This window comes from Folsomia candida, unplaced genomic scaffold (genome assembly GCF_002217175.1).
Source record: "Folsomia candida strain VU population unplaced genomic scaffold, ASM221717v1 Fcan01_Sc002, whole genome shotgun sequence".
Taxonomy (NCBI): domain Eukaryota; kingdom Metazoa; phylum Arthropoda; class Collembola; order Entomobryomorpha; family Isotomidae; genus Folsomia; species Folsomia candida.
This window is the reverse complement of record NW_019091194.1, coordinates 14,517,566-14,540,933: the sequence shown is the minus strand read 5'-3', so window position 1 is coordinate 14,540,933 and position 23,368 is coordinate 14,517,566. Positions and strand designations below refer to the sequence as shown.

At 37.9% G+C, this 23,368-nt stretch overlaps 2 protein-coding genes across 2 annotated transcripts in view; one reads left to right on the top strand and one right to left on the bottom strand.

The window, feature by feature from the left end:
- LOC118434361 overlaps positions 1 to 23,368 on the bottom strand; it is a 79,038-nt gene that overhangs the window by 5,993 nt on the left and 49,677 nt on the right. Inside the window, exon 11 of the mRNA XM_035847677.1 lies at positions 23,315 to 23,353. Coding sequence (XP_035703570.1) covers positions 23,315 to 23,353 — 39 coding nt within the window. The remainder of the gene's footprint in view (positions 1 to 23,314; positions 23,354 to 23,368) is intronic.
- On the top strand, positions 21,035 to 23,340 carry LOC110844856. Its single transcript, XM_022091179.2, has 4 exons — positions 21,035 to 21,504; positions 21,583 to 21,900; positions 22,285 to 22,585; positions 22,768 to 23,340. The coding sequence occupies exons 1-4, from the start codon at positions 21,458 to 21,460 to the stop codon at positions 23,035 to 23,037; spliced, it is 936 nt and encodes a 311-aa protein (XP_021946871.1). The 5' UTR covers positions 21,035 to 21,457; the 3' UTR covers positions 23,038 to 23,340.

Genomic DNA, 23,368 nt, shown 5'->3' with positions numbered 1-23,368 from the left:
ATGAATCAGCCGACATTAAACAAAGTGAACCCAACAATTTTTTTAATGCAATTCTGAATCATCCAAGTGCTGCTCACTCGAAACCACCAGTCGTCCACCATCGGCAAGGAAAGCACGGTTTCTTTTGAATTTCTTACGGAACTGCTCTTTTATGGTCTCCCTTGACAGAAAGTCGAACAGTAAATCTTAATTTTTCTGCAATAACGACGTCAAAAGAAGTATTGGAGCCAGCCAAGTAAACTGAAATTGGCCAAAGGTCTATGCGCGCGGCCTCCTCTCTGTTTCGGTGAACAGAGATACCGTTAAGAATCTAGAACCTGGAAACTGGCCAACTAGAAGTATAGAGTTTATGCCATCCATTCATGAATGAACAGTTTTCGTTGACATCAATAGTTTCCTCACTACCAGTGACAGCTCCCCCATAAGTAAGCATGCAAAAACTCTGAGCCTCTCCCCGATACACAAATGTAATCATGAAATGACGACGACGACGACGACGACGGAGAAAGTTTCCGCTTCTTGGGACCAGCATCATTTGCGTAGTCTCCTCTCTTTGGCCAACCGCTCGTCTTTTCAATGCGAAAAAGTTTTGGTTTGCAAAGCCAAACGTAGTCAAGTTGAAATGAGATCTCCCATTTTCAAAGTATTTAAAGAATGAACCAACTTAAGCGTTCATTTGACTTGCCATAACAGAATAATTCAGGGAGGAAGTTGGACTGTCGTTTCCTCTCAAGTATTAATGACCCCGTGCACATCTCCTGCCACTTAAATCATGATTTACTCAATGAAAAATGAACAGAGAAACCTCAACTTTTTTCATTACAACTGATGAACACTTTCAGCTCCAGCCACAGACACGACAACTACACACATATATCACTCATCAAACAGCCTGCCATCACTTGCCGATTTTTTCTTCCTGTCGGGTAGATCTGGCAAGGAATTGGGGTTCCTAAATGGTGAGCGATAGGTATTTAGCTCGAGTGACGGACTATATAAAAGCTAAGAATAGCCCACCACTACGAACTACTGGACACTTGGACAAACTACTTGCTGACGACTGGGCTGAGCATTTATAAAAACGAACCAAGGAGAACATTCATCTTAATGTCGACCATTACAAGAGCAGGCAGCAACTATGCAGGAACAACTTTGATAATGCGTCTTGTGGTCAAACTTGTCCTTAAAAATGTAGCTTACGAGAGACAAGTGATTGAAACAACACTAATCCATCCACTAGTCCATTAAGTATGTACATTTTTTACTTAGTCCATAGGAGCGAGGTTGAAGATCACACATGTCATGAAAGACGACAGCACAGAATATTGATTACACGGACTACAAACACTTACATATACAGTTACGTAGTTTAGTTTAGTTGAGCAACGAGTGGGACTAGTATTGTAGAGCATTGTGAGTGAACCAAGTGGGTGGGAGGGAGGGTGGGAGACCAAGATGTATTGTGGGAGAAAGTTTGGGAGAAAAACTGTTGAACTATCGACGTACAGTTTGCATGCAGATCACGTCTGACAGAATCGGAAATTGCTCCTTGATCATATATTATGTTCTTCCTTTTGTGAGATGAGACGATGTTAACTAAAATAACACGAGAGAAAAAAGATGGGATACGAGAGTGTGAGCGAAGAATGCAAAAAATTGTTTTATTTTAGGATTCAGAACTGAGTTGACCACATAGAAAATAGACCATGTTTGGAGAATTTAAGGATGATGGAGAATAAGCATGACCAATGAAAATCCGTGTGTCTAATTATTATTCTATCCGTCGAAAAAATAATCACTTTCCGGTGATTATTGTCAAAATTATCCTCAGGGCACGAGAATGCAAGGCACTGAAGCGTGCGAGGGGAAATCTTATTAATAGCGACACAGCATGGGATCGATATATAAATTATTGAACCCGTTCAAAATTAACGAGATAACCAATATGGGGAGAAAATTGGCTCAGAAGTAATTATTGAAAGAATGTGAAGCAAAAAAGACTTTGAGAGGGTTTTGGATAACCAATATCATCAAATCACGAGTAGAGAAAGTAAGAGAAAGTACTGAATCGAGCCGTTGATGATGACAGGAATTGGGAGATGAGATTCGGGAGCTCATCATCATTTTTTGTGATTCCATTTCGATATGCTCCGTGGAACGTACATTTCCGTTGCGGAGTCGCCTCCTCTGGAAAGCAAGCAAGCAAACTGCTATCTTCAATCTCGATTCCCTCAATCAACTTTCTGGTTAATTGGATCAAGATCTCATGATAATTTTTGGGTTGTGCCAAACGAACCGAAGCGAATTACTGCGGATTGAGGCTACTGCGTACCAACGACTGCAGCAACGCCATACATATGGATATTCTTCATTTTCCCCCGTTTCAAACCACGGAGCTGTGGAGAAAGTACTGCACACCTCTATTTTTTTAGAAAATAAGTTAAACATGACATTGGGTGATTCCACAAAACATGATATTTGGCTTGTCACGCCGCCTGTCCAAAATTAGAACTAGAATTACAGCAATTGTGGACAAATTGGGTAATCAAAGGGTGAAATAATTGTAACAATAATCATATAAGTGATCTTGAGGTGCAAAGTCCATGTCGTATAAAGCAAATAAAGTGACAATTGGAGTTTGGGCTCGTAATGAAGTAACCTTCCGTCTGCAGACTGACGCAAACTTGGACTGAATTGGCTCAGAACTTATCCACCTTAATTGCCATCATTACAGAAAGTAATAAAGTTGCCCTTATCCTTTTGGTTTTCTTTTCTGCGAGAAAATGTTGCAATTCAGAAAGGATGTAAGAAAGTAAAACGTAGAGGCTAAAATACAGAGGGATGACGAACAATCTTAACTCAGGAACGGTCAGTGCGGATTCCTTATGTTTTTATGCGAATGCCCTTCTCTTGAACTACACGCTGATGTCTTTAGTTCAAGATCTTTTGCGCTTTCTTGACCATGTTTTAAAACTTTCCAAACTTTTCTTAAAATTTTGTTTCGCTGAAGAAAATATATTTTGTAATTCCCGAACTCTAAAAAATCCATGAAAAAAGACATCCCTCTATATACATATACAACTAATGAGGATGTGGTCAAGTGTGTAGAATATGTGCACTGCTGGAACAATAGAGAAGATTCAGTATGTACTTATTTCTGTTCGTGGTAGTATTTATGTAGTAGTTACGACCATGTTCATTATTTGGCGTTGCTGCATTGGCGTCGCCTATGCATGCACAGGCTGTCTGGAGCCCTTGCGTATAGCATATCTGGTCGTTATCCACATCATATCGGAGCGAGAAGAGGAAGATTCACCCGTTACAAAGTCAGTTAATATTAACGAGATCTATTCTGCTACTACGAACCATCATCACACTGCCAGTCACAGAGTGGGCTTGAGTTGGAGAAAGTAGAAAATGCGACCAAAAGTTGCCACATTTTCTCGCTGTTTTAATACCGGCTTTCCAAGGTACTTGCTTGCCATCTGATTATGGCCCTTTTAAAAATAATGACCCTCTCGTAAAACTTGCTCCGGGTGAATAATGCCACCATTTTGATGCAAAGCTGTAAAATTTTGGCTGAAAGGTTCATTTGAAACTTTAATTAGCTTACATGACACAAAAGAATGTTAATTGCTCACTAAAGAATCCAAGACATTTTAATTACTCTGTGTCAGTTGAGATAGTTGAGATGGCTTGATCAGGTAATTTCCCATGTGCAATGGGGTCTGACAAGTTTATAATGAAAATTATGTGTTTTTAAAACTCTTTTTTTGGATTAAATAAATCATGCTAAATATCAAAAAAAAATATCAAGATACTCGAACCAATTTTTCCATTATTTTCACACATTAAGAAATTTGTTTTTTTATATAGAATAATACTTAAATATTCCAAAGTATGACAATAGTCTTTCTTTGAAGGGGTGTTATTCAATATAAGTAAATATAATTTAATAATTCGTCATATTTCTCGTCTTCATCATTATGATCCAAGAAATCACAACGTCGAAACACGGAATGAGAAGGGCAAGTCAGCAGTTTTCTCCCCATAATATACACCAGTGTACGTACATATATTGGAAATGGGGCTTCGGAAAACAAGATCCACATCCAGCCAGAATATAATGTTTTACGATACGACTCGATAGACCTGGAGCGACTGTAGCTTGTCCAAGTTTGGTCGGATGATGGAACACTTTGAATGCTGAATATCTGCTCTTTGCGAAGAAAACTTTTGCCTTTGTGCGAAAGAGTTTTATCTACGGAAAGGTAGTAAAAGCCATCGAGTGAAAGTTGTAAAATGGTGATACTCGTTGCTCGTGAGGTGCGCATACTTTACATCCACATCTCCGATTTCATCAACTTTTATCCAAACTTTGCATCCACCACCGTCACCCTTTACGTCGTCGCCACAAATTCAACGCTGCACTATGTAATAATACCTGACTCAAACAATTGCGGCTGGCGTTGACGTCGTTGAAGAACAACTACATCCGCGCTTATCATATGTACGCTGGTATCTCTACGAGGCCACCACTGACGTGTTGGTTATTTTAGGTCACAAATAATACCTTTCAGCGTATCCAGGATGGTACATATTGATTTCTAAAAGAAACATCTACTTGATTGCATATTGTGAGGAGGGATATGTACGTAGTTCTACTTATGAAAGCAAGTTGCGTGGTCGCATCCGTCTCTGTAAAATATTCGTGTCATCGTCTTGTTCTCCATTCGCCGCTGGTTTAGTTCATCTTGTCCACCTTCGCCTTGGGTCTCTACCTACCGTTCTTATATCCGTTCATGCCATATTTACCTCAGGCTGTCTTTCCCCACCCACAAACAACACGGAACAATAACTGTGGCCGTAACTATTATGAAAGTTTGAGCAGTTCTTCCCGTGCCACCCAGTCAAGGACGAATAAAGGGAGGAAGGCATATCTCATAAACGAGGAATAGTATGGCAAGCTACATTAATTCCTGTCGTTAAAGGTGGCAATTAGGTTGTAAAATAGATAGATCTTCCCCACAAAATTTGCATTCAGACTACATTAGCTCTCCCGGACTTTCTCTTTCCGTTTCTTGGACTGCTTTTACTACTGCCATTAACAGCAGCCTTAGCAGCAAGTAACAAGTCGTAGAGAAGTTAGCAAACAAGCTGGAGTCGCTAAAACTTTCCGGCCCCACCGAAGAAGATAACATCAAAATGACATCAAGAAAGGAAAAGGAAAGCGCGGTTGGCGGCGGCAGTGGTTTCGCAATATTTTTTCATGTGACGACAGCACATTACCACACACACACAGGACTCGGTGTTCAACATACACAAATAATCTCAACATTTGTAACCTGTGTTTGTGTGCCAGACTTTATTGCGAGGTTAGATTATGGCCTTTGTTTGCACTTTCGCTTATTTATGATAAAATCCGGTAATAAATTTTGAACCCAATATTTATCCTGAATTTAGTGAACAATAAAATATAATGGTACGTATGTGCATATCACGTTTGTAGCAAAAATATGGTGGCGTTAGTGCAGCAACATATTGTATTTTATCTTTCAAATCGAATCTAAAATGCTTGGCAGCTGGTTTGATTTAAAATCTTAGGATATAAATTTGAAGCATGAGCGACTAGCATCACTGCCAACCGCGTCATACACAAATGTCCGACTTTTTCCTTGGTATTTATAATAATAGCTTTATCAAAATCTGAACTAGGCTGGATATGTGTATGCAATATACTGTATGTGTACGTACATATGTACACATGCACATATCTGACTGTATTCATTGACTGCAGAGCGTGAGACGAAATAAGCCTGCATAAGAAAATAAATAAACACGGATCTTCCAGAATGATGCAAAGCTTATGCTAAACCCTTGCTATTTATTATCTAAAACGTAAGCACACACGTCCACTCTGCATTTAAATTGCTCTTTGCAGACAGACAACGCATCACTTTGCTGCTTTCTCTTTATTATTTTTTAGATGAGATTGAAGCTAAAATGTAGAAAATTGGCATGGGATGGAGTTTTCTGTTTTCTAAGCAAAGCAAAATATTATTATGTAAAAAAATAATAGAACAAATGCTGTCTGTCTGAGCTCTTGAATTCATCCAACTCATGCCAGAGGGCTGAGAAAAAAAGGCTCAAGTGAGTGAAAGCCGTGTACATATGGCGTCACATGGGTTGATAAATATTTGGTTTCTTGTTATGCGGGTTTACTCATGAAATTGTGTGTATCCTGTTGCATTGTAGGCTGGAAAAACTTTCATTTGTGTGGAGATGAAATACGAAACATTAGTCCCGTTTTGGGGATGGAAAATAGAGCATCGAATTTTCTTTTTTTAGTGCTCACATTTATAATAATCCAATTTGGGATGTTTGGAATTTTGAATACTTATTTTGCAAGACATCATTACATTGTAGATAGTTGACTTCAATACAACTCTGGCTCGAATGTCATAAAAAATAAATACAGAGAAAAACACCGACCAAAAAGGTCCCACCTTTTTAACGACACCGACTGCAATTCTGTGAGAAATGCCTCTAGAGATAAAATGGGTGTCATCTCATTTACTTTGAAGGTAGGAGTCGGAGGAAATCATCTTCACCTTTCATCACCTCCTTCGTAGATGGAAAGTCCTCAAAAATAATGGTAATGACTCACTTAATATCTTGCAAGTGTCCTAAAAATAAAGGAATTGAGTATGATTGTCACAAAAGTAATTATCTTTCAGCAATTTCATTTTACGTCCTTCAATTTTTTATTTTCCTAATTAGAATTCCTAATAATTCCCTCGCTCCAAAATTAGCAGAAACTTTGTTAAGGTGTTGAATTTTAACTGGTTTTTATGCGTCTCTGTGCTCTCCTTCAACCACGAAAAATCAACGATGAGCTGGGTAAGGGGGTTGGTGGTAAATCGTCGTCGGAAGTTTGGTAGCGGACAAGTCGAGGGAAGAACAACTCGCTGGCGGACAAGTAAATAAAGTGGACAAGTCGAAGAAGAATATTTGGTCGAAAATATGGAATTGTCTTTTAGCTTTAAAATTTACACTCAAATCAAATTGTGTACAAGATTCTGAAAAATAAGGTTTCTTGTGTTTTTGAAAATTTCCCTGCGTTAGTCCATCTACGCTTTAAGCATGGGACATCGATATATGTTGGAGCAAAAGCAGTTGAATATTGTGCGATAAGTGCCTGAATAATAAGTTCTTCTTTGACTTATCAATAGCGTCGTTATGTCTTTTATCGACATGCGTAACTCTACCTAAGAACTTAAGTTCTTAGGTAAAATGGTAAGTAGCATTTTAATGCAACACGTTTTACAAAGGCATTTAATTCGAGCGTCTGATAATTTCAAAAAGATTCAATAGCCGCCGATTTAGTTGAATTTGTACCGTTCAGCTTCGGGAGGGTTGCTAGAAATTTTGACACTCGACCCTGGCGTTACCACGGTCAAGTGTGCTCCATTGCTTTTTACCATATTATGCACACTACAAAATGCTCTTTTGTAGAGGGACGACACATGGTATAAAATTGAATTCGACGAAAATGTCCGACTACGACACTTTTCGCTCCACCGAGTTACCCTACTACGAGTTGTCCAACTACCACCCTACCCGCCTTCGAGTTATCCAACGATGATTTACCCGTAACCCGGGTAAGGTATTTGATTAGATTGCAAATTGAATTTCCAGAAGTGACACTCATCTTCTTCAGCATTACTTTGTCCAACAGTTCCAAGAATTATTCAATATTATGCAGGGATTCTCCATTAATATTCGAGTGATACAATGTTACTTGCAACTAAAATGTCAACATATTAGAAATATTGTACAATTCCCAGCTAAATATTCAATATTAAACTAAAAGTGAAATGTGCGACTACCAACTTGGAAATTGCAGATCGAATTGGAGGTGTAGCAACGTTGGAGGTTTGGGGAAAGTTCTGATCCACAGAGGCGAGACCAGAAGAGTGAGTAAGCAACCAATGAGGAATTGGGATGAAATACATATACCTGCATCCTCAAGATGAGGCTGGGTGGATTGAACAATTCATGCCAGTTGCCTAACCTGAGGATAACTTTGATAGGATTATTTATCACCATACCACAGTGACTACACTGATTAATGAGTGTTTGCCTCACTTATCCTTAATTTGAGCGGATTGGATGAGCCAATAACGATAATTTGAATAACGATCTAATCATTTCTATTACTTCATGTCCTACACGCGATATGTGTGAGACGGATGCGTCCACGAAGGAACAACCCTCGCTAATTCTATTGAACCCATAATTACTTGCGCATCGTTGTGTTGCCCGGTTCGACGAATAAGCCGACCACTAATAACCCCGACATGGCGTAGAGAAATATCTGTAATAATTTGCTAGCTTTAGCTCTAATTCGAGCAGGAGATTTTTATCTGCGTTGGAATTATGCCAATATTTTAACTGAATTAAGTTGAAAACTTTCCGTAATACGTTAAAATCTTGCATGAAGTTGGTAAATTGATATCAGTAATAAATTAACTCGCCCCTAATGAAGTAAGGAAATCATATTAGACAAACAAAGCATTAATCGTGTGTATGATTCAATAAAGTTATCCAGCAATTCCTGACATTAACCATAAATCAATTAGTGTAACATATAATTGGAGGCTGGCCTAACAAAGTTATCGACTTGATTATTTCCTGCGAAAGTAGTCAATCTCGTTGCCCAAAAACTAATAATATTTAATCTCTCCCCACAACAGCCAAATCCCATCCTGTATCCTGAATAATCTTCATCATGGTCTGATACAATTTTGTTAATAAGTGCTGGGCTCCAAACACATGGCCCGTCGTATCTACACGTTGACCTGAATGTGTGGCTGGTGGTGAAGCAACTCATCCCTGGAAAAGTTTGTCTGTTCCTGTGAGACCCGTTTCGCAAAAGCCAAGGCCACCAGACCACTCTCATTTCTTTCAGTTATTTGCCAAGGGCCAGGACCACTGTATAAGTGCCTAACCAGTTTTATGAACCAATAATAGTAAATCAAGGGAAGTCGAGGACTGAGGATAATATCTAATAAAACAACGATACCTGTAAATTCTAAGTGGATTGCGTTCAAATTAGTTCACGACTCGGTTTGCCTCCAACCAAGCCAACCATGCAATTACTTGGTTGTTGGTGCTTTTAGTGTTCGGGAGCAGTAGGCTGGACAATTTCAGAGGCAAGGAAGCCAACAAACTATAATAATATAATAATATACCGCATCGAATCCGAACGGATGAAACGAAGCAGGTTGTTAAAGAGCTGCTGGATTGAATGGAGGAAACTCAGAAGAACGGAACAACCGAGACCAGGCAGAAACTCAATTACAACCTTTGCCAAAAACGAGTTAATTGAAGTAATAAGCTAAAAACTAAGAAATTTAAACTGGCCTCTGGAGAACCCATAAGAAGTTATTTCAAACCACAGTGGAACAAATGAGATGAAAGAAGAAGCAATATGTTCTATTTTACTTGTGCAATCACGAACTGTGCATCTATTCTGGCGAAAATTACTACATAGGTTAAAATTAGAACAAATTTGTCCGAATTTCGAATTTCAGACACATGTGGAAAATGCTTTGAATGAATGTCTTTTAATAATTTTGTAATCTTCTGCTGGTGGTGCGGATGAATGGGTGATTGCCCTCCTGGAATTTCTAGTGTAACACACTTACATATAATACATTAACGTTACACACATTAAGTATTTTGAACGTCCTCAGTTGGTACCAAAGTAATTCTCAAGTTTGACAACGTAAAAGTGATAAGTTTCCCATTTGCACCTGTTCCACTACATAAATTTTCAATATGCAGCACAATTTCCTTTTTATTATTGCTAAAGAAATGGAAAATTAATGAAGTATGAAGTCGGCGTGCTTAACACGAATATTACGGAATAAACGGCGCATGCTTTCACAAGTACGAGAACCACTTAGGTCTGTGTGCATATGTGTAACTGGAATTCTGTAAAAGTTGGAATCTGGCTAGATAAACTCCAGCAACAGACATAATGATGTAGCGGAGCAAAGTGTTGGAAATCCAGTTCTTTATTGAATATGCTATAAAATACATAATGTGATTCAAAACGCGAAAATTTAGCATTTTTGATGTTAGACCTCCTGTAGAAATGATGGTGATTTTTGAAATTAAAGCCCCAAACTACGTCTATTTAAAACGACCAAAACTAAAAATTCGACATTTTTGGCCGCTGCACTGCATCGAATTCATCTCCATCATCACAGTCGTAACGTGACCTATTGACCTATAAACGAATTTCCTCTTACTTTAAAAATTAGATGTCGATATCCGAAAGCGGAACAAAAAATTTACTTGTTCGAAAGTCATCGTGCTGACAAACGGACAGACGGACAAATCGAACCCAATAAGTTGCTTCAGTCCTGCCGCTCCTTAATAGTTGTGCCATGTTCATACACATTCATTCATACAGTAGTGTATGTATTGCCATTTAGCGTGAACTGATGTTAGATGAAGCTACACTTTATAACGACATTTTTGTGTGGACAAGCTATGCGGAAATGAAATTTTGAATTTTGTAAATTTATTTTTCTTGCATTTATTCACACGAATGAATCTCGGTGACACACTTTAAGACGTACGCCACATACTTATCTCTCTCTCTACACATCACAAATTGGATGAGATGTCACTCAGAATGTTTCATATGCTTGACGCATGCTGTCTCTCAACTGGAAAACACTTTAGTAGGCGTCTGTCAAGCTCTGAAAATTTAAAACTTTTCTGCTGTGTATACAATGCGTACGTACGTAGCAGAATTCTATTTCAGTAGGCTCTTAAATCTGCGTCGCTCCTTGGCTTTAGCACAGATCCACTTTTCCGGAAATTAAGTTTCCTCAAGCAGCATTTCTAATTCACGTCTAGTCTTCTAAATTCCTCGTGTTTAGCATGAATTTGAAGGGAAATTGGTTGCTGTCCAGCATAAATATTAGTATAATACGTACTAGCAAATAATAAATGCGAATTTGGCATAAACTAGTAATACATTAAAATATTTCTCAAATATCTAGCACTTATGCTACTATTAATAAGTGACGTGACGAGTAGTTTAGTTTTACTTCTGTTTTTTAAATTATCTAAATGGAACTTTGAATACAACTCGAAGTAAATTAATAACAATATATTTCACCCCTGAAAATCTAAATATATTCTGAGACAGTCAGCCAGTCATAATCCTCGTTTAGTGGTCATACAAAAACTTGGATGAAGTTGAAGTAATACAAGTGGGAAAAGAGTATTGCAGGATATGTTAAAGATGGGTAAATTTTTGCAAAAACAGGAAATGGCAATCGTAGGAAGGTAGATAAATATATCTATTAAAGTGCCGAAATAAATATGTGTATCTACTAAATGCGCACTTGTGTACATGCTGCATAGAAAACTTCCCAGAATATGTCTAAACAAAAAACATTTACGTCTTGAAGCTCTGGCTTCATTTTAATTTTTAATAATTGAACTTTTGTAAACGTTCACTGCATCCTTCCTGAGATGTATGCAAAACATCCCGCAAAACATCACATCAAAATCATCACGTATGCAACAAAAACTTTCTCCTGTGCCCTGTGGCGGTTAGCGTAGCCTAGAAAATTTGAACTCAAAGCAAGAGAGCCAGTTAGATTGTCTTTTCTCCCTTCTCTTGTCTGCTTCGGATGGAGTTAGAAAAGAAAAGGGGTACGAATGGTTGCACTATGAGTGCGATGTACGTACTACGTGTTGGTGTTACGTTCGGAGGCTGAAGAGGTTTCAAAAGAGAGAAAGGAGTACATATTTAGAATGCCTGATGAATGGAAGGCATACTGAAAGTAAGAATAATAGATTCAACAGGACAAGAGGAGCAGTGTGTATGGATGGATAGCTGGGTGTACGTATGCATTAGGTGGCTGGGTGCCTAAGGAAAAATGCTTCAATTAAAGTGGTAGTTGGTTTTGTTGGAGGAGATGGAAGCGGAGGTAGGGGATATGAGTTGTTGGATGAAAGTGAGTGACGTCCTTGTTGAAACTACGTCTCAAGGGACACGCTTTCCTTGAAAATCTCTTTTATTATTCCAATTTAATTAGGGTTAAGATTATAATCCCGCATCTTCTGGACTGAAAGTTGGACGGAAACTGTGCCACTCAATCATAACCAAGTCTCACGAGAACTTTCAAATCATGAAACTCCATTCATTTGCATAAACTATTAAGGTAATTTCGCAAATCTGCATAACATTCTTCTCGTTTTCTCCTCACAGCCAGCAAGGAGAGGAAGGACAAGAACAAGATGAGCCCATAATAAGATTTGAAGTTTGACGATGCGACGACAGCAAACAGAGCATAAACGTAAGCGTGAAATCTGTCAAATCAAATGCACACTGGAATTGTGTTAGCTCAAACTATAGAATACCAACTCGTGTATACAATATGCATATTATGCATGTCACAAACCACTTTTGAAAGTGTAAAGACATGCAGAATTAGGGCACATTAATTCGCACACACGGAAAACGGGAGCAGAAAATATACAAGTCGTTTTTCACTAAGAAAAAATGGGGAAAGGCGAAAAAATAGGGTTGACCTCTTATCCATGCGGTATAGACTGACCGAGCTAGCAATGCGGAAATTGAATACAGCCGAAGAGACTTTCTTTCACGAGAAAAGCTTATGTACTCAGCTAGTTCGAGGTTGTTGGTAAGTAGTAACAAGTAATTTGAGTAAGTGAACGTCCCAAATCCATCTGTGACAAAGTGCTCCTACATGCGCCATCCTAACCTAACCACCCAAAGGGACTCTCATATGACTAAGAGCACAATTAAGTAAATTAACTTTGAAATTGGACACGAGCGTCCCTTAAATCCTTCTGAAGTGAATACAAAAAAAAGAAACTTTCAGAAAGTGGGTAAAATAATCTCTTTTTTTTCTCTTCGTCAAACAAAACTTGGATTTTTTGGAAGAAAGAAGAAGACGACGACGACTTTCATCCTTAAGTAATGACACGCTGAACCACCGCAAAACCAAGCCACCAAATCTCATCCTCTCTCATTCCCTGTCTCATTCTTTCCAAAGGCGTACCAGATATTTGTTTTGTGTTTATTAAAATTATGGGAGTATTCCAAACTTGATATTTATTGCAAGGAACATGGAGTTTTGGAGTTGGTTCAAAATTTTCCTACAGCGGAGGAAGAACGACAAACAAAACGAGCGAGGGACAAAAACTCGTTTTCTTATGTGAAATGGCTAAATCGATGAAACTAATGGCCCATTCTACACCATTTTCTGAGGGTTTCTCAAGAATGGGAGAAAAGAAGAAGAGTTGATACTATTCCTGACTTTCTTCGCCGTAAACCCTTTATTCGTGGATAATCAAGCAGGAAACCAAAATAAAGCCACTTTGTGCCTCGACGCTTTGCTGCGTCGCAACTCTTCTCATATTCCTCAAAATCTTGTCGTGCTGATAGAAAATGCGAACTTCACCTTTCTCGTAATTCGTCCATCTCTTTTTTCGAGTGGGAAATAATTTCCCACTCGAATAAATTTAGAAAGGATAATTATTATCCTTTCTAAATTTATTCCCATAAAATTATTTGGTTCAAAATATATAAGCAAATTCCATACACGAATGCATCGTGATTTATGAAATCCGTAGGCATATCCGTACCAATGTAGACAAACTAACGTTGACATATTGGCTACTTTTGCTAAATAGTTTATGCTCACATGTTGATTATCCAGATTTAGCATAAAAGCGTTGGGTCAGCTCACTGCGATTAAAACATGTATGTACTTACCTATGTATATATATTACCATAAGTTTTACCAGAGCGACCACCCTAGTTGCATAATTAACTGCAATAAGTCATCTCCATTGTAAAGCATTTATGTATCAATGTGGACCAAATGAATGTACCGCACCAAACTAACTAGATGGATATGGGATTCTTATTGCGTGCAAGGCTAGGGAAAGGAAAATTTTGAGTGATCCACTTTCTCCTGAGTTTGTGATAGGAAAGAACGACCGAACGAGGCAAACTATCAAAGAACCACGAACAATCTCATAATTGTCACGAGATGAAATAGTCATACTACTTTGTTTAATGATCCATTAATAATTCTTTGCCTGATAAGTTAGAGTGAGTAGTTTTCCCTTTTGCGTTTTGAGATTATTCAGGTAAGGGAAAGAAAACATAATGCTCAATAAATGTCCCATTATTATTTGAAAATACGAGCGAAAATTCTCTCACACAAGAGTAGTTTCGGTTTGGAAGAGGAGAATGCAGCTGAAACTAAACGAAGCAAAACAGCGGCAGAGTTTTTATTATTTATTTAAGTGGAAAGTAGGACAGTCAATAAGGCAATGGCAGGGCAGACAGTGTGGTGGATGGATAGGAGGGAAGCAGGGCTGGAGGGAGAAAGTCAAGTCAAGACGTGACGGTGAAGTTGACCTAAAGTCAAGTAGACTTGAAGTGGATCAGATACTGCAGCAGGGCGAATTTATGCTGCTGCCACGATGAGAGAGATCTACCCAGCACCAACTCGCCTTGGGTTCCATCACCAAAATTAAAGACTTGGAGGGCAATCGAGGTATTTGGACCACAAAGGTTATTGCTATTAATGTCCTTCCATTCCATTGGGGCTGGTCACTAAATATATCTCTTGTCCATTTCATCAAATCCCAAATGGCAGCATTAATGGAAGCCCGAGACCCACTCGGTCACTGGCAGGGATGGAACAGTCACTTTCTTCGTCCTCAGCCTCCCTCTCTCTCCATCTTATCAAAGGGGATCTCTGTCAAGCTGGAAACTAATCCAAATTTAGTCAACCAGGGTTAACATCTTTTGACAGTGTTTCTCAATCCCCCAGTTCGCTCTCTATCTCTAAAAATAACAAACCCTAGTTTATGCCTTATCTATTCTTAGTTGGACTTATGTTGTAATATTAGTTACGTAAACTGATATAGTGATTTGAATCCGAGGCATCCGATTTATGTAAAGCTGCTCGAAATTAATTCTTCTTAAAGGCCTAAAATTAGGCAAATTCTATCAAAGCGATGAATTTATTTACTTTATTATTTTCAGCGATAAATAAATTCTTTCCGGAGAATAAATCTGTTTGATTTCGAAAGCTTGAATAAAGTGATATCTCTTTAAGAGCTACGGCATGTTTGTTTCTATCATTTCATAGAAAGTATGTAGAACAAATTAATACACTCAAGTTCTGCGATAGAATTATTACTCACAAAGGAATGCTAGCTGTAGTACATGCATGACACTTAATTTCTGATGTTAGCGGGGTGAAAGTAAACAAGTAATGACTTGGCACAACTACATTACATGTGTAGTAACTTCTATTGTGCACATGTATGTATGCATAGTGCATAATACTACTTTACGCCATTTTGAAGTACTCCTTTAGAAAATATGTAAGTAATTACACACTCGTGCTCATATAAAACATTTTCAGTGCCTTTGCTTTCTTCGCCACCCAGATCTCTACGATGAAGATCTCTACGATGAAGGTTTCATAAAGCGAGTGAACAATAAAGCTAATTTGAAAATGGCTCAATGGCGGAGCAGGAAAAAAGGAAGGAATTGAGCTTTCATCAAGAAGAAAGAAAACCTTTATCAACGTCTCATCACAATCATGCTAAGTAACAATAAGTAGACAAAAGAACAGATTTCTTGATTATGTCGATCATGACAAAATTATACTGCAATGCAGAGAAAAGAGAAACTTTTGTGGGAAAGCGAACGAAATTTGATTACTCTCAATCCACCTTCTCCGAGGAGGCAAACCAGTTTTTGGAAATAAGTTTGACTTTTAAAATTATTATGCAATCATTTATAATTGGTATAGTATTTTTGGAGCTGTGTGAGAATGTAAATGTGCAGACCCTCTTTCTTCCGATGAAAAAGCAACATGTTTCAGCATCACCCATTGGTATCTTGTATGTGTTAATAAATGAGATATTTGTTTGCCCTGAAAACCAGTTTGACCACCTACCAGAAAGCCCGAAAGGAACTAAATATACCATAAGTTTATTAATTTGAAATTAAGGTTTTATTGCATATTGTTATTTTATGAAGATACGCACTTCTTTGTGCACAACCAACTTGTAATGTATGTATTTAGCATTAGCATAGTTGTCGCAGATGTAATAATTTGAACTCTGAGGTATTGACTACATGGCATAAGGTAACTTGTGCAAATGGAATTAGGCCTTTATCATTACTTCAAATAAACTAACTTCAAAGTGCGTTTAAAAAGAAGAAAACGTTCAATAGTCAAGCCCTGGTCTAGAAGATGAAAGGAAAATACACATGTACACCTCCACATGCGAAATCTTATTCAAATAGAAGGGAAAAAATCGTAGATCCATATGTACAGTCTACGATGTCCGTCAAAAATTGTATTTAAAATAATTCGAAAGAAAATAAATTCGATTTTGTTACATTATATAGATAAATAACTAAACTACTAAAATGAGCTGATCATGAGTATTTAAATATGTAAATATACCATACATATATGCATTTGTTGGGTTTTACAGAGTGAACATGTAGAATTTGTAGCTTTACCCTGCAATACACAAAGTAGTTCAACCTGCTGTATTATGCAGCTTAAATAAGACTGAATATAAAGGATGCAAGAATAGGAATCCAATGTGCGTTTTAATTATCAACAATAACAGGTTCCATTACTGAATTATTAAAATGTTTGAAGAGAAAGCACACAGGTTTGTATCAATAAATGCAAACAGAAGACTATTTCAATTAAGCCGTCCTGTGATTGGTCTGCATGGATTTTCTCTAATTTTCTTCCCATAGTTCTCCCTGGCCTACATCCTGTTTCACGCAAGAGAAAGTCAAGTTGGCGAGAAACCCAAGTCCCGTCCCGTCTATGTGAAGGCTTCTTACCAACTAAATCAAAGCTCGATCCAGCTCACTTTTCTCAAAAACTTTCTCAATTGGGGAAGAAAATAAGAATGGCACACACCGTGGAGCACAAACACAAAGAAAAGAGAACCAATTGAAGGGTACTCACAATCAAGAGAGAGGTAAACATTGACAATGTCAGTCACGTGAAGGCAGTAGGAAAGCAAATACGTCAGCAGTCATAAAGTTGAACCGAGTATAGTGTTACATCCATTTGAACTAAAAGCTTTTGTTATCCTCGACAATAAAATGTAGGAAGGCACAAAGGAAAATATAAACAATACGATTTCGTCAGAAAGTAAAAAAAAAGTTCAAAGGTGTTCTTTATTCTCAATCACTGTCTTTGGCATAAACTCAAAAATACGAAAATTGAGATGCCAATTGAAGAATATACGGGATATTGCGACATCCCGTTGTTTTTATATTGGTTTTACGTAAGTGAGTCCTCCTAGAATAAATGTCCAAGATGACTCAGGAGCGTGCAATGTATATTTGTTAATACATACTTCCAAGACATAGCATTGCAATGATGACACTGGAATTATCTCAAAGTAATGACAATTTCTACGGCTTATTTACAGCGCTAAATAAAGTAGGTACTCATTTCCTCCAAATACGTACTACTCTTCTCTGGCATTGGCAAAGTGTGAAAGTTGTAAAAGAACATACACTGGGGAACGAGAAGCCGAAAACGCCTGCCAAAGTGATAAATATCAGTCACTAGACCGTTAATATCTCACAAGGTTCAGCAGTGTCCGCACTGTCTCTTCTGTATTCTATAAATACATGTGCGGTGGTTAAGCTGGAACCAGTTCTTTTTGCAGGAAATCTATTACAATTCTTATAATTTCAATCCATTGTTGCTCCCTTTCTTGCTTGTGATGATACAAGAGAAGCGAGAGAAAATGGACAGCAAAGTGTTTACGAGGCAGTTACGTAGTGTGTCACTGTCAACGTCAGGGAGAAAAGGAGCCATGGGTCGGCATGGTCATCAATTGTATCAGAAAGTGACAGGCGGACAAGAGGAGGCGCATGGATGGGTAGCGATTTTGTGCGTCTTTAATGATCACTCAACTACCTGTTATCGTTTTTAGAGCAATAATAATCACGCTGCAATGATAATCATCTCAAGGCATAAATTTTAATCTAACTCGAGTTTTAAGTTTTTGGTTTGAAGTTAACCTGCTTGTTGCAGTAGCCGATTGGGTTTCACGGCGATAGTAGCATAATTCATATCTTTTGTATATAACCGACTAGACCAAAGTAAGCAGAATTCCAGCAATTGAAACTGTACAGCAGCAGTTACCAAACACTCCTTTCTATTGTATATCCTTGCGGAATGAGCATGGCAAAACAAACAAAGAGGAGTTCCACGGAGAATTCAAGAAAAATAAGTTGATAAAAAGAAGTTTCGCTTTATTTTCTCTCATGGAATAGTATATACTTACAACCAGGACTAACGTTCATATAAGTGGAGCGAAAACTAACACAAAAAGTACTGATAATAATAAGTAAAACAGTAAAGAGTTGTAGAGTCACATGGACATAAATTGCATGTTAAATAACACTAGCGTTCGGATTTTTTTCTTTGTTTAAGTGATGAGAGTCAGGTCAGATGATACGTTATTGGTGCATAATAAATACATACATAGAATGTAGAAAGTACAAAATACAGCCAGAAATGTCTACTTTGTTCCAATTCACAAGTGTTTGCGAAATTCCGGTTCTCGTTTTCTTCTCTTAAGTTTTTATAGCAAAATAAAAATCTCAACAAAAAACTTTCGATTAAATAGATCTCAATTTGATCAGTGTTGAATATTTTTAAGCAGCCATCGTGATTGAGCGATCATTCCACTTTTACAACCTGTCCGTGAAAGTTAACTTTCCAACTTTCCAAATGAAAAGTTTTCCTCTACTTCTTACGATCAAATCACGCTTCAATGTATTCCGACTATACATTTCTACTCTCATGACATTTGAGCAGACTACTACATCTTCTTCAGCCATCAGTACTTTTAAATGAACGGGATTGAGAATCAATCCAACTTCTGATGGCCAATTTTCTATTCACAAGTTTATTTGGGTTTCTGATAAAAGGCAAACTTTGCAATTGAAATTTATAACGCAACTTTTATGCATTTTACCGACGGACATTTTGACGTCCATGAAACCCAATGGCACAAATTACACTGAAAAATGGGATATTCTTGTGAATAGATCTTCCTTTGTGTTTATGCCTTGTCTAGTAAAGAAACACGATTTGTTTAGGTACCATCCAGCGTCCAGCTAAATAGTTCCCCGTCAGAAATTCTGTGGAAGACGAAACACAACCAACCAACCAACAAACGAACGATCTTTCTTTCTTTCATAGCAAACTTTGCTTAATTCATTGTGAGATAAAGACTTCTATTCGTCTTGGATTAACATCTTTGCCCAAATGGAGGAGGATTTCATTAGGACCAAATACACCCTGAAGTTGTCTCCTGTGAGTTAAAGCCTCATAATTTACCGATTCTATCTCAGCTTTCGAAGGAAAAAGCTCCCTTTCATTTTCTGCTTTTCTTCTGCTCCTATCACGAAATAATGCCAGTACAACAAGGCTAACAAGTTGTAGAATAAATACACAGAAGACATATAAGTATACACGGTTCATGGGCAAGCCCGTCCCATATCGCCCTCGCTGTCTTCTTCCTTGTTGTATATTTTCACTTGAGTGAACTGAATAAACTTAACAAAACTGGGCCACATTTCTTGCCCTGCTCTTTCTCTCCTTATCACGGACTCCTTTGGCTTTTGGTGGACATAACATCTTTGTGCTTTGTCTTAGAAAGTGACATTTCAACCGGAAAGGCAAAGTTTTGGTCTCTGCTGGCTGGCTTTCTTTCTGCAAATAATAATGAATGACCACCCTCGGATTCCTGTGCAACTTTCCTCATCCAAGCAAAAGAACATCCAACCTGAAGGATAAAAATTGTGCTCCTAAAACATTAGGTATTACTGTAGGGTGCAATTTAATTTTGAGAATAAAGAAAATACGTATCCATGTAATGTACACTAAATCGACCGATATGAATTTTTTTCAAATTATTTATCAGCTTCATTTTCATACGTTGGGAGAACTATATGGTCATGACTCAGATTGAAGGAGAGTTGCTAAACGTTGTGTGTTGAATTGACAAATTCCGTTCAACGAGAAGATGCAATTTTCGTGGGGGAAATGCGTTTAGAGCTTGAGGTTGCTTCTTGACAATAAATATGTCTCGGGCTACCTCCTCCACCCGTCATGCCCGAGTTGCTTTGGCTAACAAGAAACAAGGCCGATTTCAAAGGACAAACGAGCAAAATATATATAAAAAAGTTTGCTTAGCAGACTGGTGGTGGATTTAGGTAAGAGAGGAGTTAAACCGGCGCCAGCATGGGGTGGCCCATAAATTAACAAAGAGAAGACATTCACTTCCCGTTCAAAATCTCTCAAGGAACGATAGAAGCTCAGGCGGAGAGAGCACTACATTTGGTAAAAAATGGGAAATTGCAGAAATTTTGCTGAGGCTAAGAAAGAAAGGAGCAAGGTTTTCCACAAAAAAATCGCTATTATTATTACTTATGCATGTGACCATTGTCCTTTCTCAGACATTTCGCAGCCATATCCAGTATGTACCTATCTGTAGTTGTCTCCAAGAAGGAAATAACGAAATGCAAGGAAGTTTACCCATTTTCAAGAGAGGAGGACTAGCCATCAACATATACATTATTATTACAGATTAATGATAATGTATTTCTGCAAAATAATGTAATTCAATTCAAAACGGTGTGATGGTGCCATTAAATTTTCATAATGTCACCGCCAGCAAGAAGGTGCATAATAATGCAGAGTTCAGAGTTGTACTAAATCTGAAATTCATTCTCCTGCTTGATCAAGACTATTCAAAACTTGTACACATTTGCTTGATTTGGTCGGATTCATGCAATGTAAATAGGTAAAAGTTCATGCATAGATAAGACGCGACCACTGCACTGTACATCGGATGTACCATTACACGCTGATAATATTGTACTGTCAACTGTGGTAAGTAAACACACACACACGTTAACGAGGAGCACAGTTGGAGCATTATTCATTGACTACGCTTTTCCCTACTGAGAAAAAAAATATAATAAAAATCTGCCGGATCAAAATTTTGAAGTTTATTATTGCGATAGAAAATAAAATTAATACAAGAATGTACACCGGCGTACATAATAATTATTATAATTATTATAAGTAATACAAGTGCTGTAAACAAAATGCATTCTTCAATTAATATTGGGGTTTTGCTCCGCTGACTGCTGAATCTTATTTTGACTGCTGAATTTTTCTGTGTTAATGTTAAGCTGGACTCAACGTGACAAAGTTTAAATCTCTCTTGTTAATTTCAAGCGGTATCTTGATTATTTTGTATTTATTTGTACTTGTCGCCACATGTGTGTTGAGTGAGTGCAATGTCGTCATCAACAGCAGAAAAAACTGGAGAAGGGGGGGAAAACATGTAAATTTTTCGAATTTTGCATCGATTTGGTAAATTTCAAGTCAAGAAAGTACTGAATAATAATATTTTATTTTCTAGTAAAACCAGATATTGCGGCGATTTGGCAGAACTTGCTGATTTGGACGTGCTGACCCGTCAACTCGAGTGCCCATCATGCTATGAAGTACCGTTGCCCCCAATCTATCTCTGCACAGCAGGTCATAATGTTTGCTTCTCCTGTAAATCGCAATTGAACAAATGTCCCTTGTGTAAAGCGCCGTTCTCCACGACGCGAAACTTTGTGATGGAAGGAGTAATATTGGCCTCAAAATTCAATTGCAATTACAAACATCACGGATGCGTGGAACTCGTTCTTGGAGAAAAATTCCATGAGCACGCCAAGACCTGTCTGTACAGGTGAGTGAGTGGTCGTCTTTTTATTTTGACAAGTTGTTCTAACAAGTTACATAGAATTTGATGTTTTGAACTGGACAAAAAAGAAAGAAGTCGATTTATGTGAGCTTATAGTTTACAGATAGTAGAGTTTTTCTTTTTGTAGATACGTATTTGTAGATACCTATAACCATTTAGTACAAGAGTTGTGTAGAAATCTTAAAGGATTTAAAGTGAATGAAAATGAACTTGACCGCACCTCGACCGACCTTGTCACCTGTCATTTACTCCTTTTTCCTTCCTTCCTTCCTTTTCCTACTGCGACCAACGGCCCGGTGCTAGTTGGTTGAGGGAAACGTTGTTCCAATTTATGGAAATTTATTCTGTTCACTTCTCTTATTTTATAAGGAATGGAGCAATCTCCAAAGAGAAGGAACCTCAGAGTAGTTCTTCCACCAATGCAAATGACGAAAGTTCCTCTCGTCCAACAACGGTACGACACGTTGGCGGTTGTTGTCAGTGGATTTCCTCCTCGTCAAATGATCCTATCCCTCAGGATGCAGTGGAAGGTGGATTTGAACATGGGACCTTACTCTACGTTTCCAGATCCCCTTACAACGGGGGCATTTTTCCAGGAAAGCTGAATGCTCAATCTCGCAAGCACTTTTTCCCCCTGGGTACCGAGGGACGCACCAGTGATGACTATGAAGTGAGTTTAATCATACATTCGAATAATTCATCATTAGTTTGTGAAACTCTTTCTGGTGATTTATTCCAGTTTCCTGAATTGCTTGAAAATTCACAAACTGATGCGCTGAGTTCTGTGCTATAGCATTCTATAGAGATGTTCTTCAAGTTTTATTGAGCTGGGAAAATTATTTGGTTTTCTAGGTGCTAGTCGCTTCACCTGACTCTGTCCAATGGGTCACTGCTGAACGAGGACAGATTCCTCCAAACCCCATAATTGGAGGTCGGACCGAGCTAGGGGAAGCTCTCTATATTGGAAGATGTGGTTTCAACGGCAATTTAACCACTGGGTGGGTGCTACCATGGAATAATCGTGTTATGACCACGTACAACACCATGGTTATCAGCAATGGTATATTCGAAGTTTTGGTAAAGACTGAACTCGGGGTTGCTCTTGATTTGTCTTCTACCTGACTATCAACTATTTTCTGTACTTTTGAATTTTTGATCTAATTTTCACTCAAGGCTGACCGTACGATGTGATCGAAATAGTGCACTCTTATTTATAATTGCAACTTGTTTATAATTGTGTAATACGTATTCATTAAGTTACTAAATGTACTTTTTATGCACTTTGTATTATTATTTTCATATATATTGTTTACGTGGATTTTATAATTAATGATGCATCTCATGTAAATTTGTAAGGCGAGGGTTTTGACAGCAATGAAAATAAATTTTAAAAACGTACCCCAATTAAGAGAAATACTGGAACAATGAAGGAGATGACCTATAAATAGAAAAT